Source organism: Rhinopithecus bieti, unplaced genomic scaffold, assembly GCF_001698545.2.
Source record: "Rhinopithecus bieti isolate Rb0 unplaced genomic scaffold, ASM169854v2 scaffold_33652, whole genome shotgun sequence".
NCBI classification, from domain to species: Eukaryota; Metazoa; Chordata; class Mammalia; order Primates; family Cercopithecidae; genus Rhinopithecus; species Rhinopithecus bieti.
In genome coordinates, this window is record NW_016814761.1 from 335,539 (window position 1) to 358,000 (window position 22,462).

At 51.8% G+C, this 22,462-nt stretch overlaps 1 protein-coding gene across 1 annotated transcript in view; it reads left to right on the forward strand.

Moving 5' to 3' along the window:
* Positions 1-21,910, forward strand: part of PADI3 (peptidyl arginine deiminase 3) — a 37,552-nt gene extending 15,642 nt beyond the window's left edge. Inside the window, exons 4-16 of the mRNA XM_017852025.1 lie at positions 678-739; positions 1,738-1,855; positions 2,855-2,980; positions 5,285-5,463; positions 5,936-6,039; positions 6,124-6,235; positions 8,485-8,592; positions 9,786-9,937; positions 11,599-11,743; positions 11,854-11,956; positions 15,393-15,472; positions 18,348-18,473; positions 20,528-21,910. Coding sequence (XP_017707514.1) covers positions 678-739; positions 1,738-1,855; positions 2,855-2,980; positions 5,285-5,463; positions 5,936-6,039; positions 6,124-6,235; positions 8,485-8,592; positions 9,786-9,937; positions 11,599-11,743; positions 11,854-11,956; positions 15,393-15,472; positions 18,348-18,473; positions 20,528-20,761 — 1,649 coding nt within the window. The 3' untranslated portion in view covers positions 20,762-21,910. The remainder of the gene's footprint in view (positions 1-677; positions 740-1,737; positions 1,856-2,854; positions 2,981-5,284; positions 5,464-5,935; positions 6,040-6,123; positions 6,236-8,484; positions 8,593-9,785; positions 9,938-11,598; positions 11,744-11,853; positions 11,957-15,392; positions 15,473-18,347; positions 18,474-20,527) is intronic.
* The last annotated feature ends 552 nt before the right edge of the window (positions 21,911-22,462 follow it).

Genomic DNA, 22,462 nt, shown 5'->3' on the forward strand with positions numbered 1-22,462 from the left:
CTGGGCAACAGAGACCCTGTCTTGTCTCAAAAAAAAAAAAAAATCCTATCCAATTTATTCTTTCTTCTCTCCCTCTGTGCTCCTGACTGCTTCTTCTTTAAGAACTAAGAAGACTACATTTTTTTCAGAGCAGGAAGATTGATCTGACCTCTTGAATGCTCCATTTGCGTTGTGAAATCTCCCCCAGTGTCTAGGGATAAATGTTAAGGTGGGATGGGGGTGGGATTTGGGGACTGAGAGTGGCTCAGAGAGGACACACAGTCAGTAGGTGGCAGAACCTGGGTTCGTGTTCACATCTGTTTGACACCGAAGTCCAGGTTGGAATGACACCCCATTCCAAGGAGATGAGGCGGCTTTATATAGACAAGAATGATCCTGGAGACCTGGGCTCAGTTCAGGGCGTGCCTGGGACTGCAAGGGCTGCAAGGATGCAGATAGGAAGTGGTCAGGGAAGGCTTCCTAGAGGGGGCACCATTTGTCCTGGGCTTTTGCTGTGACCCTGCTTCTTGCCTCAGGCCTCTTTCCCCAGCCCAGAGGGTGCAGATGCCCTCACCTCTTGGATGGTGTCTCCTTGGAAATGACTTGCCTTTGCCCAGCCCCAGACAAGCCCTGAGATCAAGACCTGCCCTGGGCTCCTGGGAACCTTGTAGTGACTTGCCCTCTGCTTCCTCTTACAGATATCTCCCTGGATTGCGACCTGAACTGTGAGGGAAGGCAGGACAGGACCTTTGTAGACAAGGTAAGCATCTGTGCCTGGGCCCAGGAAGCAGGAGTGCATTTGGAGCTTGCTCTAGGTTGGGTTAAGAAGGGTGAGGCCATTACAGGTATCCCCCTGCCTCCCAAATGATGCTGAGGCCAAGGGAGCCAAAAACAGAAACCAGGCATGGCTGGCTGGGGATCTTCTTTCACCAGAAGAAAAATCATCACCAGGAATTATCAGGCATGGAGGTACCCAGCCCTGAGCTAGGCCTTGGTTTGTGGGATCAAGACCTTCTGGACTCATAATCTAGGTCAGGAGTGGGCAAACTTTTTCCATGAAAAGTCACATAGCAAGTATTTTAGGCTTTGTGGGCCATATGGTCTCAATTCTGCCATGATAGTGTGAAAGCAGTCACAGTTAATACACAAACAGATGTGACTGTGTGCCAATAAAACTTTATTTATACAAACAGGCAGTGGGCCTGATTTGGCCCACAGTTCATAATGTGCTGATCCTGACCTAGGCGAGAAGAAAAACCAAATATGAAACTGTTGAAGAACTTGGGACTCAATTGTGTTGGAACTTGGTGCCCTGGGAGTTAAAGGAGAAAGTCGAGGTGGGCTGGGCAGGAGAGGGAGGCTTCCTGGAGGGACGTACCCTTGAGCTGGGCTCTGAAGGGATGCAGGAGGGATGGCATTCCAGGTGCAGGGAACGGCAGGAGCAAAACTAAGGAGGGTTTAATGGAGGAATGAGCACAGATAAGGCATGTGGTCCTATAATCAGGAGGTTGCCTATTGAGAAAGAGGGTGTTGGCTGAAGGCCCATCACAGACAGCCATGAAAGACAGCTCTGCGCTTTGGACTGGATAGTGTGGGCAACAGAGAGCCATTGCCATTGCCATGTCTTGAGAAGGTGTTTCGAGAACATGGACCTAGCCTCACAGGGTGGGGTGGTTATAGGCCAGGCTGGGGTTCCTGGGCAGGGAGGCACAGGTCTCATCTGAGCCCTCATCACTGGCTATGTTTTGCCATTGACAGCGGCAGTGGGTCTGGGGGCCCAGTGGGTATGGTGGCATCTTGCTGGTGAACTGTGACCGTGATGATCCAAGCTGTGGTGTCCAGGACAACTGTGACAAGCACGTGCACTGCCTGCAAGGTGAGGCCGGGGCAGCCTGAGTCCCTGGGTGTCCAGGGTCACTGCTCAGTTACCCCTTGGGAGTTCCAACCCACCTGTGGGACTCTGAGGCCAGAGTCCAGGGGAGAGCGCCAGCCTCCAGAAACTCCTCAGTGCTCCTCAAAACCCATCACGGGCTGGCAGCTGCCCCTCCCTAGTGTCTCTAGTGTCAGCAGGCACTCACATGCCAGGGCAGAAGCTCTGGAAATGAGCCACTTAGCTATTCTCTTCCTCCAGAGGAGCAGAGGATGCTAGCATTGTTTGAGCACCCACTGTGTGCCAGGCCCTTTCCCCAAATTCTCATTGAATCATCCAAGTGGGACGGTATCATCACTCCAATTTAGAGATGAGGATGCTGAGACTCAGAAGCCAGGAGACTCCCTGAAGACGGTGTCTGATCCAGGGCCTCCCCTCTCAAACCCAAATCTGGGCCTCCTCCTTCTGCACCTCTGGCCTGCATTTCTGTGACACCCCACCTCTTGCTAAGTCCATCTGTCCTAAATTCCAGCCCCATGGAGAATGAGCTGCAATATTCCAGGGTGTGCTAGGTGCTGTCCATGGAAGAAGCCCATGGCTGCCTTCTGAAGTGGGCACCATTGGAGATGGGGATGCTCAGGCTCCAGAAGGGAGGGGCTTGTACGGTGTCACAGGGAGGGATGCTGGGACGGAAACCAGAACCCTCACCTGCGAAATGCCCCCACGGCCTTACCCTCCTCGCTTCTCTGGAGCCCCTGTTGTGTGTCAGACACCGGCTAGCTATGCCACACTTCATGTTTCTCTGGGCAATTGAGGAAACATGAGTCTAGGAGAGCACAGATGTCTTTGTGGTTTGTTCTTGATAGCTTCCAGGGTTTTCACAAAGCTGGGGCTGGGAGACCCAGGTCTTGATACCCACTGACCAGGGGAGGGAGCCAGGCAGCAGAGGAAGGGGCCAGTGGCCAGGACTCCCCTGAGTCACTACCACTCTGTCTGGCTTCACAGACCTGGAAGACATGTCTGTCATGGTCCTGCGGACGCAGGGCCCTGCAGCCCTCTTTGACGACCACAAACTTGTCCTCCACACCTCCAGCTATGGTGCCGAACGGGCACAGGTCTTCCATGTCTGCGGTGAGTTTGTGCCACTCCCCCTTGCTGTCTGTGCCCTGTTGCCAGGTTGCCTGCCAGGGAACCTCGTCTTCCTGCCTTGGGCCATGGGCAGGTCCTGCTCACACTCTGGGAGATGCCTTGGTGGGTGGCGGGTCGCAGTAAGACTAGTCAGAAGTGGGGGCTTTGGAACTGACGAACTGGTGCCCCCAACACAGCACCTGGCCTGATGTCATTTTATTGGATGAATGAACTTTTCAAATACATTTTAAGCATATGTAGAAATTCTTATCAAAAATGTCAAACATACACAAAAAGCAGGCTGATGAATTCCCACACGCCTGTCACTCAGATTAAACAATTATCACTGTTTTGTCTGTCTCGCTGAAGTATTGTAAAACCAACCCCAAACACCGTAAATTTCACCCCTAATTAATTCAGTTTGTATTCCCCCCAGATATAGATGGCTGCTGTTTTACATAGTCACAGTGCCAAATCACAAGAAATAAAGTAAGAATCTAAATGCCTTTGAGAAAGTAAAACTGTATACAAGTAATAAGATGGGTTTTTTTTGTTTTTTTTTTTGACAGAGTCTCGCTCTGTCGCTCTGGCTGGAGTGCAGTGGTGTGATCTTGGCTCACTGCAACCTCCACCTCCCAGGTTCAGGTGATTTTCCTGCCTCAGCCTCCCAAGTGGCTGTGACTACAGGCATGTGCCACCACCCCCAGCTAAATTTTTGTATTTTTAGTAGAGACGGGGTTTCATTGTCTTAGCCAGGATGGTCTCTATCTCCTGACCTCGTGATCCGCCTGCCTTAGCCTCCCAAAGTGCTGGCATTACAGGCGTGAGCGACCACGCCCAGCCGCTTATTTTTTAAATAATGACAATGACATTTTTAAACTAATGACAATTTTTAAAATAAAGACAATATGGAAGTATAGAAAATGAAACCTGAGAGTTCTCTACCCCGTCTCTAAATCTGACTTTTTTATTTTATTTATTTATTTATTTATTTATTTTTGAGTCAAGGTCTTGCTCTGTTGCCCAGGCTGGAGTGCAGTGATCTCAGCTCACTGCAGCCTTCACCTTTCAGGCTCAAGCAGTCCTTCCACCTTAGCCTCCCAACTAGCTGGGACTACAGGCATGTACCACCACACCCTGCTAATTTTTGTATTTTTTTTTTTTTTTTTGTAAAGACAAGGTTTCACCTTGCTGCCTAGGCTGGTCCTGAACTCCTGGGCTCAAGTAGTCCACCCGCTTTGGCCTCCCAAAGTGCTAGGATTATAGGCGTGAGATGCCACACCTGGCCTAAATCTGACTCTCACTGTTAACGAGTTGGGTTGTGCACTTCCCCACTTTATCATACATGCTCTCCAGCATGTGTCCATATGCTGCTTTCCAACCGGCTTCTTTCACTGAGTAATAATCCCACATGTCTTTCTTGGTATTTATTGAGCTCCACTTCATTCTTTTCCACTGCTGTATAATATTCCTAAGCATAGAGGTGCTGTGACAGTTCTCTGAACATCATAGTGGTTTGCAGTGTTTTGATTTTATAACAGTGCAGGTTGCTTGAGGTCAGGGGCTTTGTTCAAGACCAGAACCATGCCCCATGGGTGCACTGTAGTTGCACAGTAAATATTTGATGAATGAATGAATATCGAGCACTCTTGTACAGAAATATTATGTGAATTTGTACCTTTTATTGTTTGTTTGTTTTGTTTTTTGTTTTTTTTTGAGATGGAGTCTCGCTCCGTGCCCAGGCTGGAGTGCAGTGGTGTGATCTCGGCTCACTGCAACCTCCGCCCCCGGGTTCGAGTGATCCTCCTGCCTAAGCCTCCTGAGTAGCTGGGATTATAGGTGTGCACCACCACCGCCCGGCTAATTTTTGTATTTTTAGTAGAGACAAGGTTTCACCATGTTAGCCAGGCTGGTCTTGAACTCCTAACTTCAGGTGATCCACCACCCTCGGCCTCCCAAAGTGCTGTGATTATAGTCATCAGCCACCGTGCCCAGCCTGTAGATGTATTTTTGTAGGAAAGATACCTAGTAGTGAAATTGCTGGGCTAGGGTAAACATTACTTTGTTGGATGCTGCCAAATTGCACTGCAAAAAGACATGAGCGCCAGTCTTAGAAAGGAAGATCCTTTCCCCAGCCGCGCCCCACTGTGTATTACCTGTCCTCTCCTTTGCTAGAGGAGGTGAAAGGATGGAGTTCTTGGAGGACTTGGAATTTTTGGTGAAACTGCAGACCTCTTCCTGTGTCCCTCATACTCATGTTCCCTGGGCCCACAGGGAGTCACAGCCACCCCTTCTCTCCACTTCCAGGTCCTGAGGATGTGTGTGAGGCCTATAGGCATGTGCTGGGCCAAGACAAGGTGTCCTATGAGGTACCCCGCTTCCATGGGGACGAGGAGCGCTTCTTCGTGGAAGGCCTGTCCTTCCCTGATGCCGACTTCACGGGACTCATCTCCTTCCATGTCACTCTGCTGGACGACTCCAACGAGGTAGGGACAGAGGGGGTTCAAGAGGGGGTCCACTCAGGACCAGCGTGGGCAACATGGTGAAACCCCATCTCTACAAAAAAAAAAAAAAAAAAATTAGCAAGGCATGCTGGTGTGCACCTAGAGTACCAGCTACTTGGGAGGCTGAGGTAGGAGGATCACCTGAACCCAGGGGTGTTGAGGTTGCAGTGAGCCATGATCACCTCACTGCACTCTATAGCCTGGGCAACAAAGTAAGACCCTGTCTCCAAAAAATAATAATAATAAAGGGTGGTGGGGAGGGCTGCATTCCTAGTAAGTCTACCAGGCACCACTGGTGTGAAAGACCCCAGACTTCTTGGTCCCCGCTCTGGTTCATTTCCGTCTTGCAGAGAAGCAAGGGGCTTTCTTACAGACCACAGTGGTGGACTCAGAGTCCCCCCAGGCCTCTGGACTCCAAGTCCAGTGCTCTTTCTCCCCTGGTCTGCCCCTGCAGGATTTCTCGGCATCCCCTATCTTCACTGACACTGTGGTGTTCCGAGTGGCACCCTGGATCATGACACCCAGCACCCTGCCGCCCCTAGAGGTGTACGTGTGCCGGTGAGTCTTGGGGCAGTGGGTAGCCCCTCTGGCCCCCAGGCCCCGGCTCCATCCTGAGCCCCTCCTCCCTGGGCTTCTCCGTAGTGTGAGGAACAACACGTGTTTTGTGGATGCGGTGGCAGAGCTGGCCAGGAAGGCCGGCTGCAAGCTGACCATCTGCCCACAGGCCGAGAACCGCAACGACCGCTGGATCCAGGTAACCACGCCCGCTGGGCAGGGCCCGGCCAGGACACCATCCTGGAGGGAAGAGGCCTTCATCTGGAGGCCACTGAGAAACATCCAGGAGGACCTGGGTGCTCCCCAGGGAACTTGCTGCCCTTTCTAATGTGAGACCTAGAGGCCTCTCTCCAGAACTTTCTGGAGACCCAGACACACCCATTCACCCACCGGATCTGGGCTAGACACTGGGCTAGGCCCATAGGGGTGGCGCAGGTGTGAGACACACACTCCCTGCCCTCAACAGCTGAGGCCAGTGGTTCTCATCAAGAGGCGATTTGTCCCCAGGAGACGTTTGGCAGTACCTGCAGACAGCGCGCAGGACAAGCCCCCACAATAACATCATCCAGTCCCATGCATCAGTAGCATCGAAGCTGAGAAACCCTGGTGTGCAGAATGATGGCTACAAAAATACCTACTCCTACCATCTAGGGTGTAGCTCGGGCAACATGGTGAAACCCTGTCTCTACAAGAAAGTTAAAAAATTAGCACGGCATGGTGGCGTGTGTCTGTAGTCCCAGCTACTCTGGAGGCTGAGGTCAGAGGAGCACCTGAGTTTAGGAAGGTCAAGGCTGCAGTGAGCTGTGGTTGTGCCACTGTACTCCAGCCTCGGCAATAGAACGAGACCTTGTCTCAAAAAAGAAAAGAAAAGAAAGGAAAAGGAAAGGAACGGAATGGAAAGGAAAGGAAAGGAAGAGGGAGGGAAGGAAGGAAGGAAGGAAGGAAGGAAAAAAAAAAAAAGATCTAGGGTGCAGAGGCTGTACCAGCAAGGCACCAGCAGGGTTTGGGGGATGCAGCATCACCTCTGCCCAGGGAATCAGTGAAGACCTCTGGGAAGGAGAGCGTCTGAGCTGGACCAGACTTGGCAGATGGGTGCACATGACTGCTGCCATTTACACAGTATTTTCTGCAGGCCAGGCATAGCATCATTTCTTGATAACCTCCTATAAGTCCACCATAATTCAGGAGCTCTTAGGGGAGCATGACTGGGCCACAGAGCTGGTACAGGCAGTGCTGGGACTCAGGCTGCCAAGTACCAGGCTGTACAGGGTGGTGATCCTGGCAGAAACCAAGCATGTGCAAAGGCCCGGGGTGGGAGGCAGGAGAGAGAACGCTGTGTGTTCTCCTCTGTCAGGGCACTGGTTCTGAGAAAGGCAAGGGTTGAGGTGGGAGACCTTGAACGCCAAGTTAAGGAGCTTTCCTCTTGGCTGGAGGTCAGTCCAGTGAGAGGGTTTGGGGCAGGACTCTGGGGCAAGATGGGCTGGGTTTAGAGCCTGGCTGTGCCACCAACTGACTAGCTGTGAGCTTTGGGACAAATATTTTTTAATTTTTATTTTTTTAATTAATATATTTTAAATTTATTTTCTTTTGGAGACAGTGTCTCTCTGTCACCCTGACTGGAGTGCCATGGCGTGATCACAGCTCACTGGCAGCCTTGAAGTCCCGGGTTCAAGTGATCCTCCTGCCTCAGTCTCCTGAGTAGCTGAGACTACAGGTGCAGCCATCAGGCTCAGCTAATTTTTTGTAGGGATGGGGTCTTGCCATGTTGCCCAGGGTTGTCTCAAACTCTGGGCCTCAAGCAATCCTCCACCTCATCCTCCCAAAGTGCTGGGATTATAGATGTGAGCCACCACACCCGGACTGGATAAATAATTAGACCTCTTAGTTCCTCATTTTCCTCATCTGTCACATGGGGTAATTATGGCACCCACATCAAGCGTGTCATGAGGATGAATGGAGTTAATGTTTATAAAGAGTTTAGGGCAGGACCTGGATGTGTAGTTCATTCACACTGGGCCATCTTTTCCTCCAGAATCTGAGGGGTCAGGACTGACCGGGGCACATTTATGGGTCTGAGAAGGAGGCATATTTGTATCCCCACAGGGCCCCTCAGCCCTGTCCAACTCAGGCCACCATGGGAGCTTCTCTGTGTTCACCTGCCCTGGCCCAGCACTCATGGGGACACCCCCAAGGTCATGTCCATGTTCTTGTTCACCTCCGGCCTCTGTCTTGCTGTGTGACCTTAGACAAGTCCACCCCCTCTTTGAGCCTCCAGCCCCTCCTCCAGTCAGCAGGCACCCTGACTTCGGTCCTCTCCATGTCTAAGCGCAAAACATGCTTGGGACAGGGGTCTTGGTGAGCAGTCTGCACACAGGGCTCAGAGCCGAGCCAGCAGGGGCAGCTGTTGACTGTCACAGCTGTGCGTCTCTCGCCTCTCCTCACTTGCAGGATGAGATGGAGCTGGGCTACGTTCAGGCGCCACACAAGACCTTCCCGGTGGTCTTTGACTCCCCAAGGAATGGGGAACTGCAGGATTTCCCTTACAAAAGAATCCTGGTGAGTGGTCCCCGGCTGCAGCCCACCCTGAGAGCTGAGAGGCCTTACCTCAAGGGCCACACCGGGGTGTGGGGTACAGAGGGCAGCAGTGGGAACTGTGCTCTTTAGGGATGAGGGTAGGGTTGCCAGATAAAATGCAGGAGATGCCCAGTCAAATGTGAATTTCAGACCAGCAACAGGTTAACTTTTTGGTGTAAGTATGTCCCAAATACTGCATGGGATATACTTACACTAAAAAAAGTTGTTGTTTATCTAAAATTCAAAGTTAATTGGACATCCTGTATTTTTATTTACTAAATCTGGTAGCACTAAATAGGGGAAGCAGGATGGTGCACATGTTCAGAACACAAACTTTAGAGTCAGAACAACCCTGCTCCATTACTTACATGCTGTGTGCTGTTGCGTGAGTTACTACCACTCTCTGAGCCTTATTTTCCTCATCAGTAACAATGATATTTAGGCCCTGGCCTCACAGGTGTTTGTGAAGCGTCTCATCATCACAGTACCTGCATGGAGGGAGTGTGTGTGCGCACACACCAATGTTAGCTGGTATCATTATTGTAATTAAAAAGGATAACAGGGAAGGCGATGGTTGCTAACTAGGACCTCCTGAGAAAAGAGGAGTGACTTGCTTGGTGCCATAAAGAACAGAAGACCCCTCCAACCCCCTCACTGATTACACAGATGCTAGGAGCTCGCTCTCCTGACCCTTGATGTTGTCGAAGTTCCTTCTGAGAGATGACCCTGGGGAGGTCTCCCCTTCTGTAGAGTTCAAAGACAGAGGCCCAGAGGGCCATCAGCAGCCTCTTGGTTCCCACAACTGGCCACTTGGGCTGCCACTTGCCCTTGGTCTGAACTTGGCAGGAAGGCTGTGTAGGTAAGGGGGTGGGGTGGCCATAGCCTCAGGCTGCACGTCTGATGCGGAGTGGTGGAGCGGCTAGAGCGCCCCCTGCTGTCTTGCCGTGATAAGGCAGCAAGGCCAGAGAGTCCGAGCACTTCCCAACTTTGCCTGCTATGCGTGCGTGAAATTTTGGCTGGCTCAGATCCCCCACCCACTGCCAATGACTCTGTATTTCCATCTGAAGAATGGATGGCCTTTCCCACCCTGTCTTGAAGGAGCTCAGAGCCCAGCAAGTTGATTCAGGCTCTTCCTGGTACCCTCCACCCCCGCCTAACTTGGTTTCCCTCTCCAGGGTCCAGATTTTGGTTACGTGACTCGGGAACCACGCGACAGGTCTGTGAGTGGCCTGGACTCCTTCGGGAACCTGGAGGTCAGCCCCCCAGTGGTGGCCAATGGGAAAGAGTACCCCCTGGGGAGGATCCTCATTGGGGGCAACCTGCCTGGGTGAGAGAGTGACAGGGAGTGGAGTTCCTGGGGTGGAGGCTGAGGGTTGGGGGTGGTGATGATGTTGGAGCAGGGGCCATTCCACTCCTTGAAGAGAACCAGAAGCAAGGAGTGATGAAATTATACTCCTGGATGTGATGAGGGTGGTGGGTGTTCACCAGACACGGTCCACACTTACCTCAGGGACTTTGAAACCAGAGAGAGCAGAGACCTAAGAGATCATTCGGTCCAACACTTTTATTTTACAAGTGGGCCCAGAGAGGGTAAGTGAGTCACATAGAAAGCAAAGTTATAACTAGACTCAGGTTTTCTGATTCTGAAAATAAATAGATGATACTAGTAATAGTCAATTAATAGTAACAGAAGAAGACCAGGCATAGTGGCTCATGCCTGTAATACCAGCACTTTGGGAGGCCGAGGTGGGCAGATCACGAGGTCAGGAGATCGAGACCATCCTGTCTAACATGATGAAACCCTGTCTCTACTAAAAAATACAAAAAACTAGCCGGGCGACGTGGCGGGCGCCTGTAGTCCCAGCTACTTGGGAGACTGAGGCAGGAGAATGGCGTGAACCTGGGAGGTGGAGCTTGCAGTGAGCCAAGATCATACCACTGCACTCCAGCATGGGCGAGAGAAGGAGACTCTGTCTCAAAAAGAAAAAAAGTAACAAAAGAAAAAGTTTCCATTCCCAACAGTCCTGGGAGAAAATACCTTTAAGTCAAAGCCTGTTCATACTACCATGTAAATGGCAATATCATTTTTTACCAAAACAAATGATATGTTGTTCAGTAGTGACACGGGTGCTGATGGAAAAGGAATCCTATCATATTGGTTACTTGCTGTGCACTAGACCAAGACATTGAGCTAACCAAACGCAACAAAGCTGTTAGAACAGACTTGGGATCAAATAATGAATGAATCCAGAGTCAAGCTTTGCAGGGGACTCACTGCCCTCAAATACATAATCCCATTAAAAGAGGAAGCTGGACCATGCCCTTAGATACATTTTCCTAAAGATTGAACATGGGGGTGAAATCTGTCTCTTGGAGAATGAGAACCTGGTGTGAGGGTGGTTCTGAAGATTTTCCTGGATGGTGGGACCTGGTGGGTCATTGCCCTGGTATGACCAACCTGTCCTGAGTCTGCCTCATGCAGAACTCACCCTGAGTGGAATTTTAAAATATACATATCTGACTGGGCACAGTGGCTCATGCCTGTAATCCCAGCACTTTGGGAGGCCGAGGCGACCAGATCACTTGAGGTCAGGAGTTGAAGACCAGCCAGCTAACATGGTGAAACCCCATCTCTAGTAAAAATACAGAAAAATTAGCCTGGCCTAGTGGTGCACTCCTGTAATCCCAGTTGCGTGGGAGGCTGAGGCAGGAGAACCCCTTGAACCTGGGAGGCGGAAGTTGCAGTGAGGCAAGATGGTGCCACTGCACTCCAGCCTAGGTGACAGAGTGAGTTTCCATCTCAAAAATAAATAAATATATATATAAAATAAAATATACATATTTATTATCTTTCCTATTTATAAAAGTAATGCATATTTTTTGTTTTTAAAAAAATCAGATATTGCAGGAAGGCTAAATTCTTGTCATTTTATTTCTGCATGGAGTCTTTTTAGTTAAGCGACTTTTTTTTAACCTCGTGGGTCCCAGGTCAAGTGGCCGCAGGGTCACCCAGGTGGTGCGGGACTTCCTCCATGCCCAGAAGGTGCAGCCCCCCGTGGAGCTCTTTGTGGACTGGTTGGCAGTGGGCCACGTGGATGAGTTTCTGAGCTTCGTCCCTGCCCCCGATGGGAAGGTAAGAACGTGGTGCATGACGTGTCTCTCCCTGGCATCTGGGGCAAGAACTGAGCTCCAGGGCACCACACCAAGGCAGGAGGCTCAGCCGAATCTGTTCTCTGCACACAGGGCTTCCGGATGCTCCTGGCCAGCCCTGGGGCCTGCTTCAAGCTCTTCCAGGAAAAGCGGAAGTGTGGCCACGGGAGGGCCCTCCTGTTCCAGGGGGTTGTTGGTGGGTAACAGCGCCATGTCCCTCCTTGCAGCTTGCCTGCCCCTCACCCAAATTAAGACACATTATGGCTTGAGATGGGGAGGGCAAGTTTTAAAGCAGGGGTGTGTCCCCAAAATCAGGGCTTCTCACTCCTGCCCCAGCACACTTTGCTTCACCAGATACCACTGCCCACGGCTGGGGCCAAGCTGAGGCGGGGAGCGGGGTGATAGAAGGTGGGCATGGACTGAGCAGGGATATAGTGGCTTCCCAGGCAGGCGACCAATGCAGTCACGCTGTGGAGCTTTAATGTTCTGCAGTCACTGTCCTGAAATCCCCTTTTATTTATTTTTGTTTTTTTCTTTTTGAGACGGATTTTCGCTCTTGTTGCCCAGGCTGGAATGCAATGGTGTGATCTCCACTCACCGTAACCCCTGCCTCCCGAGTTCAAGTGATTCTCCTCCCTCAGCCTCCTGAGTAGCTGGGATTACAGGCATGCGCCACCACGCCCGGCTAGTTTTGTGTTTTTAGTAGAGACGGGGTTTCTTCATGTTGGTCAGGCTGGTCTTGAACTCCTGACCTCAGGTGATCTGCCTGCCTCGGCCTCCCAAAGTGCTGGGATTACAGGCGTGAGCCACCGCACCTGGCTGTCCTGAAATCTTAATTCTGTTTTGTGAGGTCTGATGGATCAATGGAGCGTCTATGGGGCTTGGAGCCTCTGCTCAGGCACATTCCTGTCTCCTAGCCTCCCTGCCTCCCTGGCACAGATTATCTGCTGCCTACTCCTGTGCTCCCTGGAGCCCCAGTGCCAGGCCTCCCCATCTCTGTCACTGTCCTGAGATGCTGCAGCACTGTGCCCCCAGCAGGAGCCTGGGCATGGGCACATGTGCCACTCAGCATCTTCATGGTATCAGTTGTCCCTGCCCTGTAAGGGCATTTGGTGGGCAACTTGGGAGGGGTAAGTGTCCCTCCCAGCCTTGCTCAGGTACCCAGCACATACCCAGAGCCCACAATACTCTGGAGGTCGCCCATTTGCCTTGGCTTGGGGTGGCGGGCCTGTGGGAAGGAGAGATGCCAGGCTGGACCTGCTGGCCCCATTCCAGGGCACAGTATGTGGGTCTCACAGCAGAGGCATGCCCAGGCACAGCCCACTGGGAGCTAGGCCTCCACTATGAGGCCCACAGGCCAGGCACTGACACCAGCAAGGGTCTGCCCAGCCCCAGGCGTGTCCCCAGCAATGTGAAATAGCAAATAAAAACCACCTGAGAAGTCAGGAGAGAGATTCGGGGAGAAAGAAATAGCTTTATACGATAGTACCTTTAATGGTACTCTTTTCTCTGCTCTTTAAGCAAGGAGCTGGCATTTTCTTTTTCTTTTTTGAGACAGGGTCTATCAGCCAGGCTGGAGTGCAGTGACATGATCTCAGCTCACTGCAGCCTCAACCTCCCAGACTTAAGCGATTCTCCCACCGCAGTCTCACGAGTAGCTGGGACCACAGGCATGCACCACCACGCCTGGCTAACTTTTTGTATTTTTTGTAGAGATGGAGTCTCACCATGTTGCCCAGGCTGGTCTTGAACTCCTGAGCTCAAGTGATCTGTCTGTCTTGGCCTCCCAAAGTGCAGGATTACAGGTGTGAACCATTGTGTCTGGCGAGGGCCCACTTTTTTTTTTTGTGCACTGGAGGAATTTTGAGAGAGAGAGATGGCTGGACTGGAGTCATCATCTGGCAAACTTGCTGGAACGGTTCTCAAATTCACTCCCTTTCCAGCCCCAATGAGACTGCAGGAATCCCAGAGGATCCTCCCTTTCTCAGTGACCCCAGAGGTCACAGGGCAAAGACCCTTTGGCAGGCAGAATCGTAGGTTTTCTTGGTCCCATGGCCTCAGGGGAGGCGTATAGCATCCTAGACCAAACACAGCTCAGAGAGAAAAAAACTCCTTTAGAACTTAGATGCTCCCAGATATAATAACTTCCAAAGTCCCCTCGCTCTCTGTTTGCTAGCATTAACTTCTTCCAACACAACCCTGGAGACCTAGCAATCAAATGGAAGAGAAATAGTCTTTCTTGATCCTGTTGCTGCCAAAGGGACCCTGACTAGGCTCTGGTGAACCTAGAGTAAGTCTTAGAAATCCTTAAATCCAAATTATGTACCAGGCAGGGAGAAATGCCACCTTCCATCTTTCCTGGGAGAACCATGTTTATGGTGAGCAAGACCCAGGAATGGGTTGAACAAAGTTATTCCAACCTGCCCAGCTGGGAGGGAGCGTGGGAGAAGTCACAGATGGCAGGCCACAAGCAGCCACCCCACCCTCGAGGGCCGACACTCAGGCAGTGACTGTGGCGACTAATTATACAGACACAGAGGCCAGAGCGCTTATTAGGCACCTCAGTGCGCCAGGCCTCACACTGCGTGCATCACACGTGTTATCTCATTTGATCTCACGAGAGCCTGTGGGATGATCATCACCCACCTTTATACCCAAGAATGTGAGGCTCAGAGAGGGGACGTCATTGGCTCAGAGGTCTCAGCAAGATTGCAGTGGAGCTGGGACTGGACCCCAGCTGCCTGCCTTAAACTGGGGTGAAGCGGGTGTTGGGCCTGCAGATGGGTCCAGGCAACCCTCTCCTTTCCCTTGGTCAAGGCTTGAGGCCCTGTGCGAACCTTGGGCTTGGGTTTGAATCACAAGGCCCCACATATCCTACCTGTGTGACCCTGGGCAAGTCTTCTGACCTCTCTGAGCCTCAGTTTTCTCATCTGTAAAGTGGAGATCATAATGCATACCTTGTGGGGGTCACCATGAGGGTTAAATGAGATGCTGAACGTGGGCACTGCCCTCAGGGCCTGCTCATGGTAAGCGCTTACTGAGTGGCAGCCATGAGGATTGTGTGCCATTGACTTTAGCCTCCCCTTCCCTGTCCAGTCTCATCTCCATGGGCACCCCATCAGGTTGAGAAAATCTGGGCCCCTGGGAGGTCCCCATTTCATGCAGTCACTCCTGGAGGGCAGGGTTGGGGCCTGATGGTGTCCGAATCCCGGGACTGGCTGGTTCGCTGCTCAGTGAAACTACAAAACCTGACTTTCTGATGGTGGGTGGGTGGGCAGCCACTGACCCAGCTCCCAGCTAAGCCAAAGCAAGAGGAGTCCTCATGCAGTGCCCTCGGGCGGTTGTAAATTTCCAGTGAAAGGCGTTACCACTTCCGGTGAACTCAAATAAAGGTCTAAAGTTCATCCCGCTATGGGAACCAGACCCTCCCACTCCTTACACACCCAGATGTGCACAGTGGCCAAGACAAGCTCAGATAGGTGGTGCCCACCCAAGGCCCGGGAAAGTCAGAGACTGCTGACTCGGCAAGACCAGTAGCTGTGAACTTGGCTCCTGCCTGTCCGCTTCCCTAAACAGGGGGTCCTCATGTTGGTGCTGTCCCTGGCCTTCCCTTTCATCTCTCTCCTTCACAGATGATGAGCGGGTCAAGACCATCTCCATCAACCAGGTGCTCTCCAATAAAGACCTCATCAACTACAATAAGTTTGTTCAGGTATAAGGGCTGTGGTGTACCTGTGGGCTGTGATTTGGGAGCAGGCCGGCCTGGAGGCAAGGATGGGATACGGACATCTAAGGCTCACCGTTCATGAAAGCTCAGGTTAGAACAGGCCCAGATAGAGGGGTCCCCACACCCTCCTTTGACCCAGGAGAAATGAGGGGAGCGAGGCATGTATATGGGAAGAAGACAGGCGTTCCAGGCAGAGGGAACAGCACAGGCGATGGCCCTGAGGTGGAACGAACAGGCCTGGAGTATTTTAGGACAAGCCAGAAGGCTGATGTGGAGCCAGAAGAGGCCAGGTCACATCACGTGAGGCCTCGTAGGGCATCGCTGGAACTTTGGCTGTGACTCTGAGTGAGATTTGAGGCCATTAGGGGATATGAGCAGAGGACAGACCAGTCTGACTTATGCTTTAAAAGATCCCTTGGCCGGGCGCGGTGGCTCATGCCTGTAATGTCAGCACTTTGGGAGGCCGAGGCAGGCAGATCACAAGGTCAGGAGTTTGAGACCAGCCAGTTTGAGACCAGCCTGGCCAACATGGCGAAACCCCTTCTTTACTAAAACTACGAAAATTAGCCAGGTGTGGTGGCATGCGCTTGTAATCCTAGCTACTCAGGAGGTTAAGGCAGGAGAATTACTTGAACCTGGGAGGCAGAGGCTGCAGTGAGCCAAGATTGCGCCACTGCACTCCAGCCTGGGCAACAGAGCAAGACTCCATCTCGGAAAAAAAAAAAATCTCTCTGTTGCTGTGTTGAAAACATATATTCTGTGGAGGTAAGGGGTGACAGTAGATTCCAACGGGAAATACATGGCACCTGGAGCTGTGTAACTGCAGAAGAGGTTGATAAAGGACATATTTACAAAGGAAGGTACAGGCAGGCTCAAGGAAACTAGCAAAGGACTGTTCAGTATCCCAGGCTAGGATGAGCGGGAAGTGTTACCACCCCTACACCTGAAGGAATGAGGGAAGGGAACTGTTCCTGGAACCTGGAGAGGCCACCAGGATAAGAGGCTGCGAGACAGATGTGACAGCCAACCCACAGTGAACTGGAGGGAGGGAGCTGCAGGGACAAATACCTCAGCTGTATTCTCCTCCTTCTTTGCCCCCGTTGGCTCAGCCCAATCAGGAGCCAGAGGGCACTGGAGTCCTTGATTCCTAGGGATCAGCCTCCCCGTGCACAGAGCAGAGATGGGCGTACAGTGTTCCTGAAGGGCAAACAGAATTTCCCACATAGGGACTGCATGAGTCGAAATCCTCCAAGAATGTCAAGATGGGGTTAAACATGTCAGGGTTTTATTAGTGAAAATGCCTGTGTGAGGAAATAGACTGGGAGCCAGAGAAGACTGGGAGACCCCGAGTGAAAGAGAGAAGGAAGGTGAGGTGCACGCACCCTATACTGCATACAGCCTGGGGAACCTTCAGCAAAGCCGTGGGGGATCCCACCAGCCACAGTCGCCCACCAGAGGAGTCCCTCATCTCTCAGAAACGGGTCTGTCTGAGTGCACTATCACTCTCAGCCATTAGTTAGGAGCAGTCAGTGAGGTGTGACCTTAAACCCAGGAAGGGCTTCAGAGCTGAGCAGCAAGCACCCTTGGTCAGTTACACTCCCAAGTTGGAGGTGTGCAAGAGGAGTTATCATGGCTGCCACGTGGGGCAAGGGCAGAGACCCCATAGGAAGCCATCGCGGTCCACCAGGCTGGAGTGGGTGGCCTTCAGACCAGGTGGGAAGGGGGCAGATTGGGAACAGATGGCAAAGGTAGCACCCACAGGACTTGCTGATGAATTGGATTTGGAGGAGGGGACAGGAGACATCAAGAATAACAGCAAGACTTGTGGCCCTAACAGCTGGGTGAACAGCGGTGACACGTACTAAGCTGAAGAACCCTGGGGGAAGAAGCAGGGTAGTGGGGTAGAAATTAAGCATTTCTCTTTGGACGCATCATATTTGATAAGCCTGTTAGACACCCACGTGAAGATGCTAAGTAGGCAGCTACACTCACATGTCTGAGCTTAGGAAAGAGATGGGCTTTCTAAAGAGGTTGGGATTAGCTGGGCATGGTGCTGGGTGCCTGTAATCCCAGCTACTCAGGAGGCTGAGGCAGGAGAATCACTTGAGCCCAGGAGGCAGAGGTTGCAGTGAGCCAAGATTGTGCCAGTGCACTCTGGCCTGGATGACAGAGCGAGACCCTGTCTCAAAAAACAAAGAGGTGGGGAGATGCACATTTGGGAGTTGTCACTGTATAGAGGTGTTTTAAACCATGAGACAGGCTGGGGGCTGTGGCACATGCCTCTAATCCTAGCACTTTAGGAGGCTGAGACAGGCAGATCACCTGAGGCCAGGAGTTTGAGACCAACCTGGCCAATGTGGTGAAAGCCTGTCTCTACTAAAAATACAAAAATTAGCTGGGTGTGTTATGGTGGGCACCTGTAATCCCAGCTACTTGGGAGTCTGAGGCAGGAGAATTGCTTGAACCCAAGAGGTGGAGGTTGCAGTGAGCCAAGATCACACCACTGCACTCCAGCCTGGGAGACAGAGCAAGACTCCATCTCAAAACAAACAAACAAACAACAACAACAACAACAAAACATGAGACAGAGTGAGATCCTCTAAGGCATGAGGGATTTGAAGAAGAGGGTCAAGGACGGAGCACTCTGAAACATTCATTTTTAACCTTATGGGGTAGGACTGTGAGGGGTGGACACGGGATAGGTATATTTTGACAAAGGGGCATGCAGATAAGGTCTGTGTGGACAATTGACCTATGGGCACTTGGGTATCCTGCCTCTCCTCAACTAGACATGATGCCTTGAGTGCCCCCAAAACACACTGGCAAGGTGTCCCCAACTCTAGCCCTCCCCTGCCCCCAGAGCTGCATCGACTGGAACCGTGAGGTGCTGAAGAGGGAGCTGGGCCTGGCAGAGTGTGACATCATCGACATCCCGCAGCTCTTCAAGACCGAGAGGAAAAAAGCAATGGCCTTCTTCCCTGACTTGGTGAGGCCACCACCCATGACTCCAGACTATGTCAAATCAGGCTGCAAGCCTCTAAGCCCTAGAGGGGAAAATTGTTTGGTCACAGTCATATTTAGGATTGTGGTGGCCAGTGGGGATGGCAGGGAGAATCAGGGGTCCTATGGTGCTCCTCAGAAGGGCTTCTAGCTGGCTGACCACCATGGTCCCTGTGGAATGCTTGCTGGCCAAGCCCTGGCCCAAGGGGCATCAGGGAAGGGGACCACTTGACATTTGTGGAGTGAATGAATGATTGCATGAGGTCGCGTGTGCAAAGCACATGGCATCAGCTGGGAACCCCGATGCTCATTCTGCTCTCTTCCTCCCAGCTTGCAGCTGTTCATCCATCCCACATGTATTTAGGGTTTCCTGTGGCAGATGCAGAGATGATTAAGAATGCCCCCTGCTCTCAAGGGACTTTCAGTCTAATCTGTTGAGAGGGAAATTCTCCCCCTCTCTGAGGACATGTCCCAGTGATCTGTTTTGTAGGATAAGGCGATGTGGCAGTTTGGAGGTTAGACAAAGCACTTCCAGCCTAAGAGGTAGAACTGGAGATCCAAGAGGCTTCATGGAAGAAGTGGCCTTTGACTGAGCCTGGAGGGTTTTGCCTCTGATGCTTTGCCTCTGATGCTTCTAAATCTTTTTTTTTTTTTTTTTTTTTTTTTTTTTTGAGCTGGAGTCTTGCTCTGTCGCTCAGGCTGGAGTGCAATGGCGCGATCTTGCTCACTGCAACCTCCGCCTCCAGGGTTCAAGCAATTCTCCTACCTCAGCCTCCTGAGTAGCTGGGATTACAGGTGTGCACCACCACACCTGGCTAATTTCTGCATTTTTATTAGAGATGGGGTTTTGCCATGTTGGCCAGGCTGGTCTTGAACTCCTGACCTCCAATGACCCACCCGCCTCAGCCTCCCAACGTGCTGGGATTACAGGCAGGAGCCACCGTGCCCGGCCTGCTTCTAAATCTTGAGGTTGCATTTGAAACACCTGGACAGGTGGGGCCCCACCCCATGGTCCTGATTCAGCAGGTCTAAGGCAGGGAGCTGGGCCTGGCACTGCTGCCTCACTAACAAGCACCCAGATGGTGCTGATGCTGCGTTTTAGAGGAACACAGTTTGATCAGCACTGCTATAGGCCACCCAGCTCCCCTCCGCACGCCTCCCCACCTCCATCCCCTAGAAGAACTCAATTTGCCCATTGTCAGAGCCTTGTGGGGAACCTGTCCACACCACTGTTGCTTCATGCCCCCCTTTTTCCTTCCTCTTTTCAGGCAACTTTTTGCCCTCCACTCGCAAAGCCTCTTGCCACTCCCCTTCCTTCCTGTTCGAGGTTATCTTGTAATTATATATGTGCCCCAAGAAGCTTGTGCAATGATTCAGGTTCTTGTGTTCACAAGAGAGAGTCCTACTCAAGCCAGCTTCAGCCAGAGGGAGTCTTAATATAAGGACACCAGAAACCTGAGGGCAGGATAGCTGCAGCAGAGCCTGGAATCCTCTCTGTTTCTGTGTCTACATCATTCATTCTCTCTTTTTCTCTCACCCTCTCCACCTCCTACTTCCCCTCCCTCTTCTTCCAGCTTGGCTTCCTTTGCTTCTCTGTTCCTGGGGACAAAGATGAGTATGGCCATGCACAGAAACACTGACACGGGCAGAGATGACTAAACTCTCCCATTGTCAGTTTCAAATTCCTGGGAGAGGGACTCTGATTGGTCCATCTTGGACCAGCTGTCTTCCCTGGCCCAATCAGCTATGGCCTAGAAGGTTGGGATTCTGTAGCACAAACATGGCAGCTGCCACAATCCACAATTCCAAATTCACATTAGGGCAGAGGACGTTGCCAGAGTGAGCTCTGTAGATGCTCCCAAAGGTACCTGGCTAAAGTGTTCTTCCCAGCCCCTTTAGCCAGTTACCCTCTCATTGCACAGGAAAGGGTGAGCAGCTATTGATAAGACTGGCTAAAACACAAATCCAGGTCCTGCAGATAGAGTAGAGGTGTGAGGTGGGAGCCCAGTGATGAAGTTCTGTCTCCCCTTCGGACTGCAGGTGAATATGCTGGTGCTGGGGAAGCACCTGGGCATCCCCAAGCCCTTCGGGCCCATCATTAACGGCCGCTGCTGCCTGGAGGAGCAGGTGCGATCCCTGCTGGAGCCGCTAGGCCTCCACTGCACCTTCATTGATGACTTCACTCCATACCACATGCTGCATGGGGAGGTGCACTGTGGCACCAATGTGCGCAGAAAGCCCTTCTCCTTCAAGTGGTGGAACATGGTGCCCTGAGACAGCTCCCACTCACCATCCTGTCCCCCTGGGGCGGGCACTGGCCCAGGTGGTGGAGACAGAGACAGGCCCCTGAACGATAAGCACCAAGAGACCCCAAGGCTCCAGATGGAACACTGAGGGTGACCGTCCCTCTCAGAAGCCTTTTCCCTGGAAGTGTCCATGCCTCACCTGTAACCCATGTGGTTCTCAGACTTGAATCTTCTTGGCCCCACAAAAAGAAGTACCTCATTTCTTACAGCCTCTCCTGTGATTCAACACAACCCATGGAGATGTCCCCTCCTCACTCTGAAATCATCCATTTGGGGACAAATCCACATTGGGGTCTAGAAACATCCATGTATCTCATCAGCCATCTTGTCCTGTTTATCCTAACAGAGGAAGGATCCATGATTCTGCTTTGGTCCAATTGCTTCCTCTCTGCAGAGGAACAACCCTAAAACCAGATCACTCCACACAGGACAGGCAGGAGAGATTCTTCCTAAAGCCTCCCCCATAAAAAGGGAGCTGTGGATCCACTTAGATCAGGGCGGGACCATCTTTCACCCTGCCAAGTTCCTGCCCAGATGTTGACCCTCACCCAGCATGAGCTGTCACATAGTATGAGCTTCTAGATGCGTGTGGAAGCAATGAGAATTGTCCCTTAGCCTTATAAACTCCCCGTCATCTGACATGCAGAAATCCAGCTTTGTCCAGAATCCTCCTGGAATTTCTTGGAGATGAAATTATCTGGGGGATTGTTGGGTACTGGGAAGACTGGGTACAAGGGTGAAAAATATCTCCCATAATACACATGGTTGACTATGGTGATCCACCTTGTGATGGTTAATATTAGGTGTCTGGAGAAGGATGTTTCATTGGCCCTGGGACCTCTCTCTGCAGGAGGAGAGACCCCTGCCTCTCCTCTGGAATGGTCCCAGGCTCTCTATTGGCCTTTGGTCAGCGTTTCCACATAGCTGCAGAAGAGGGGGCTAAAGGGGCTGGGTCCACCAAGACAGCTCACAGCGGGAAAACTCTGGGAATGAACCACTGAATTCAGGGGATGGCGGTTGGGGGGGCGGTTCTCGAGATGTGTGCCAGCTACACGTGTATTCTGTATGGGTCCAGCTGCGTTTCCATCACTCGCTAATAAATCAACAGAAACACAAATGGCTTGGCTCTCATGCTGACCCTTCTTTGAGCTTAGAATGAGACAGCAAAGAAAGAGGACTTTCTTGCAGCTGGAGCATTTGCTTTCTTGACCCCCAAGAATTTGGGGCTGACATCCCAAATTTTGATAAGACTCAAGATTGCCTTGTCTTGGCCAGAAGATGGGTTAGGGCTGCCATGGACAGTTGTGATGATATGGACACATAAAAGCAAGCCTGGGGGTAAAATGCTAGGCTACCAGGACGAGTGAGCGTGGCCGGGCTGTGGCCGGAGGTTGCACTGTGGAAGGAGGGGCAGTGGGGAGCATGTGGAAGCCTTTTGCGTGTCCTTAGCAGCATCCTCCTTCCGCCTGCAAGAGGCTGCAGGAAGCCTTACTTCAGAGCACTCGGGCACTGTCCCTCTGCCCTCCACCCTCCCAACCCCCTTATTCTCCCTCAAGGTGCAAAACACAGAAACACACTCAAGCTCACCCCGGGCTGGGTGGCTAGAGCTGTGTACGTTTCTCCAGTGCTGCCTCCTTGCCATAGATTACTTAGGTTCTCTGAACAGATT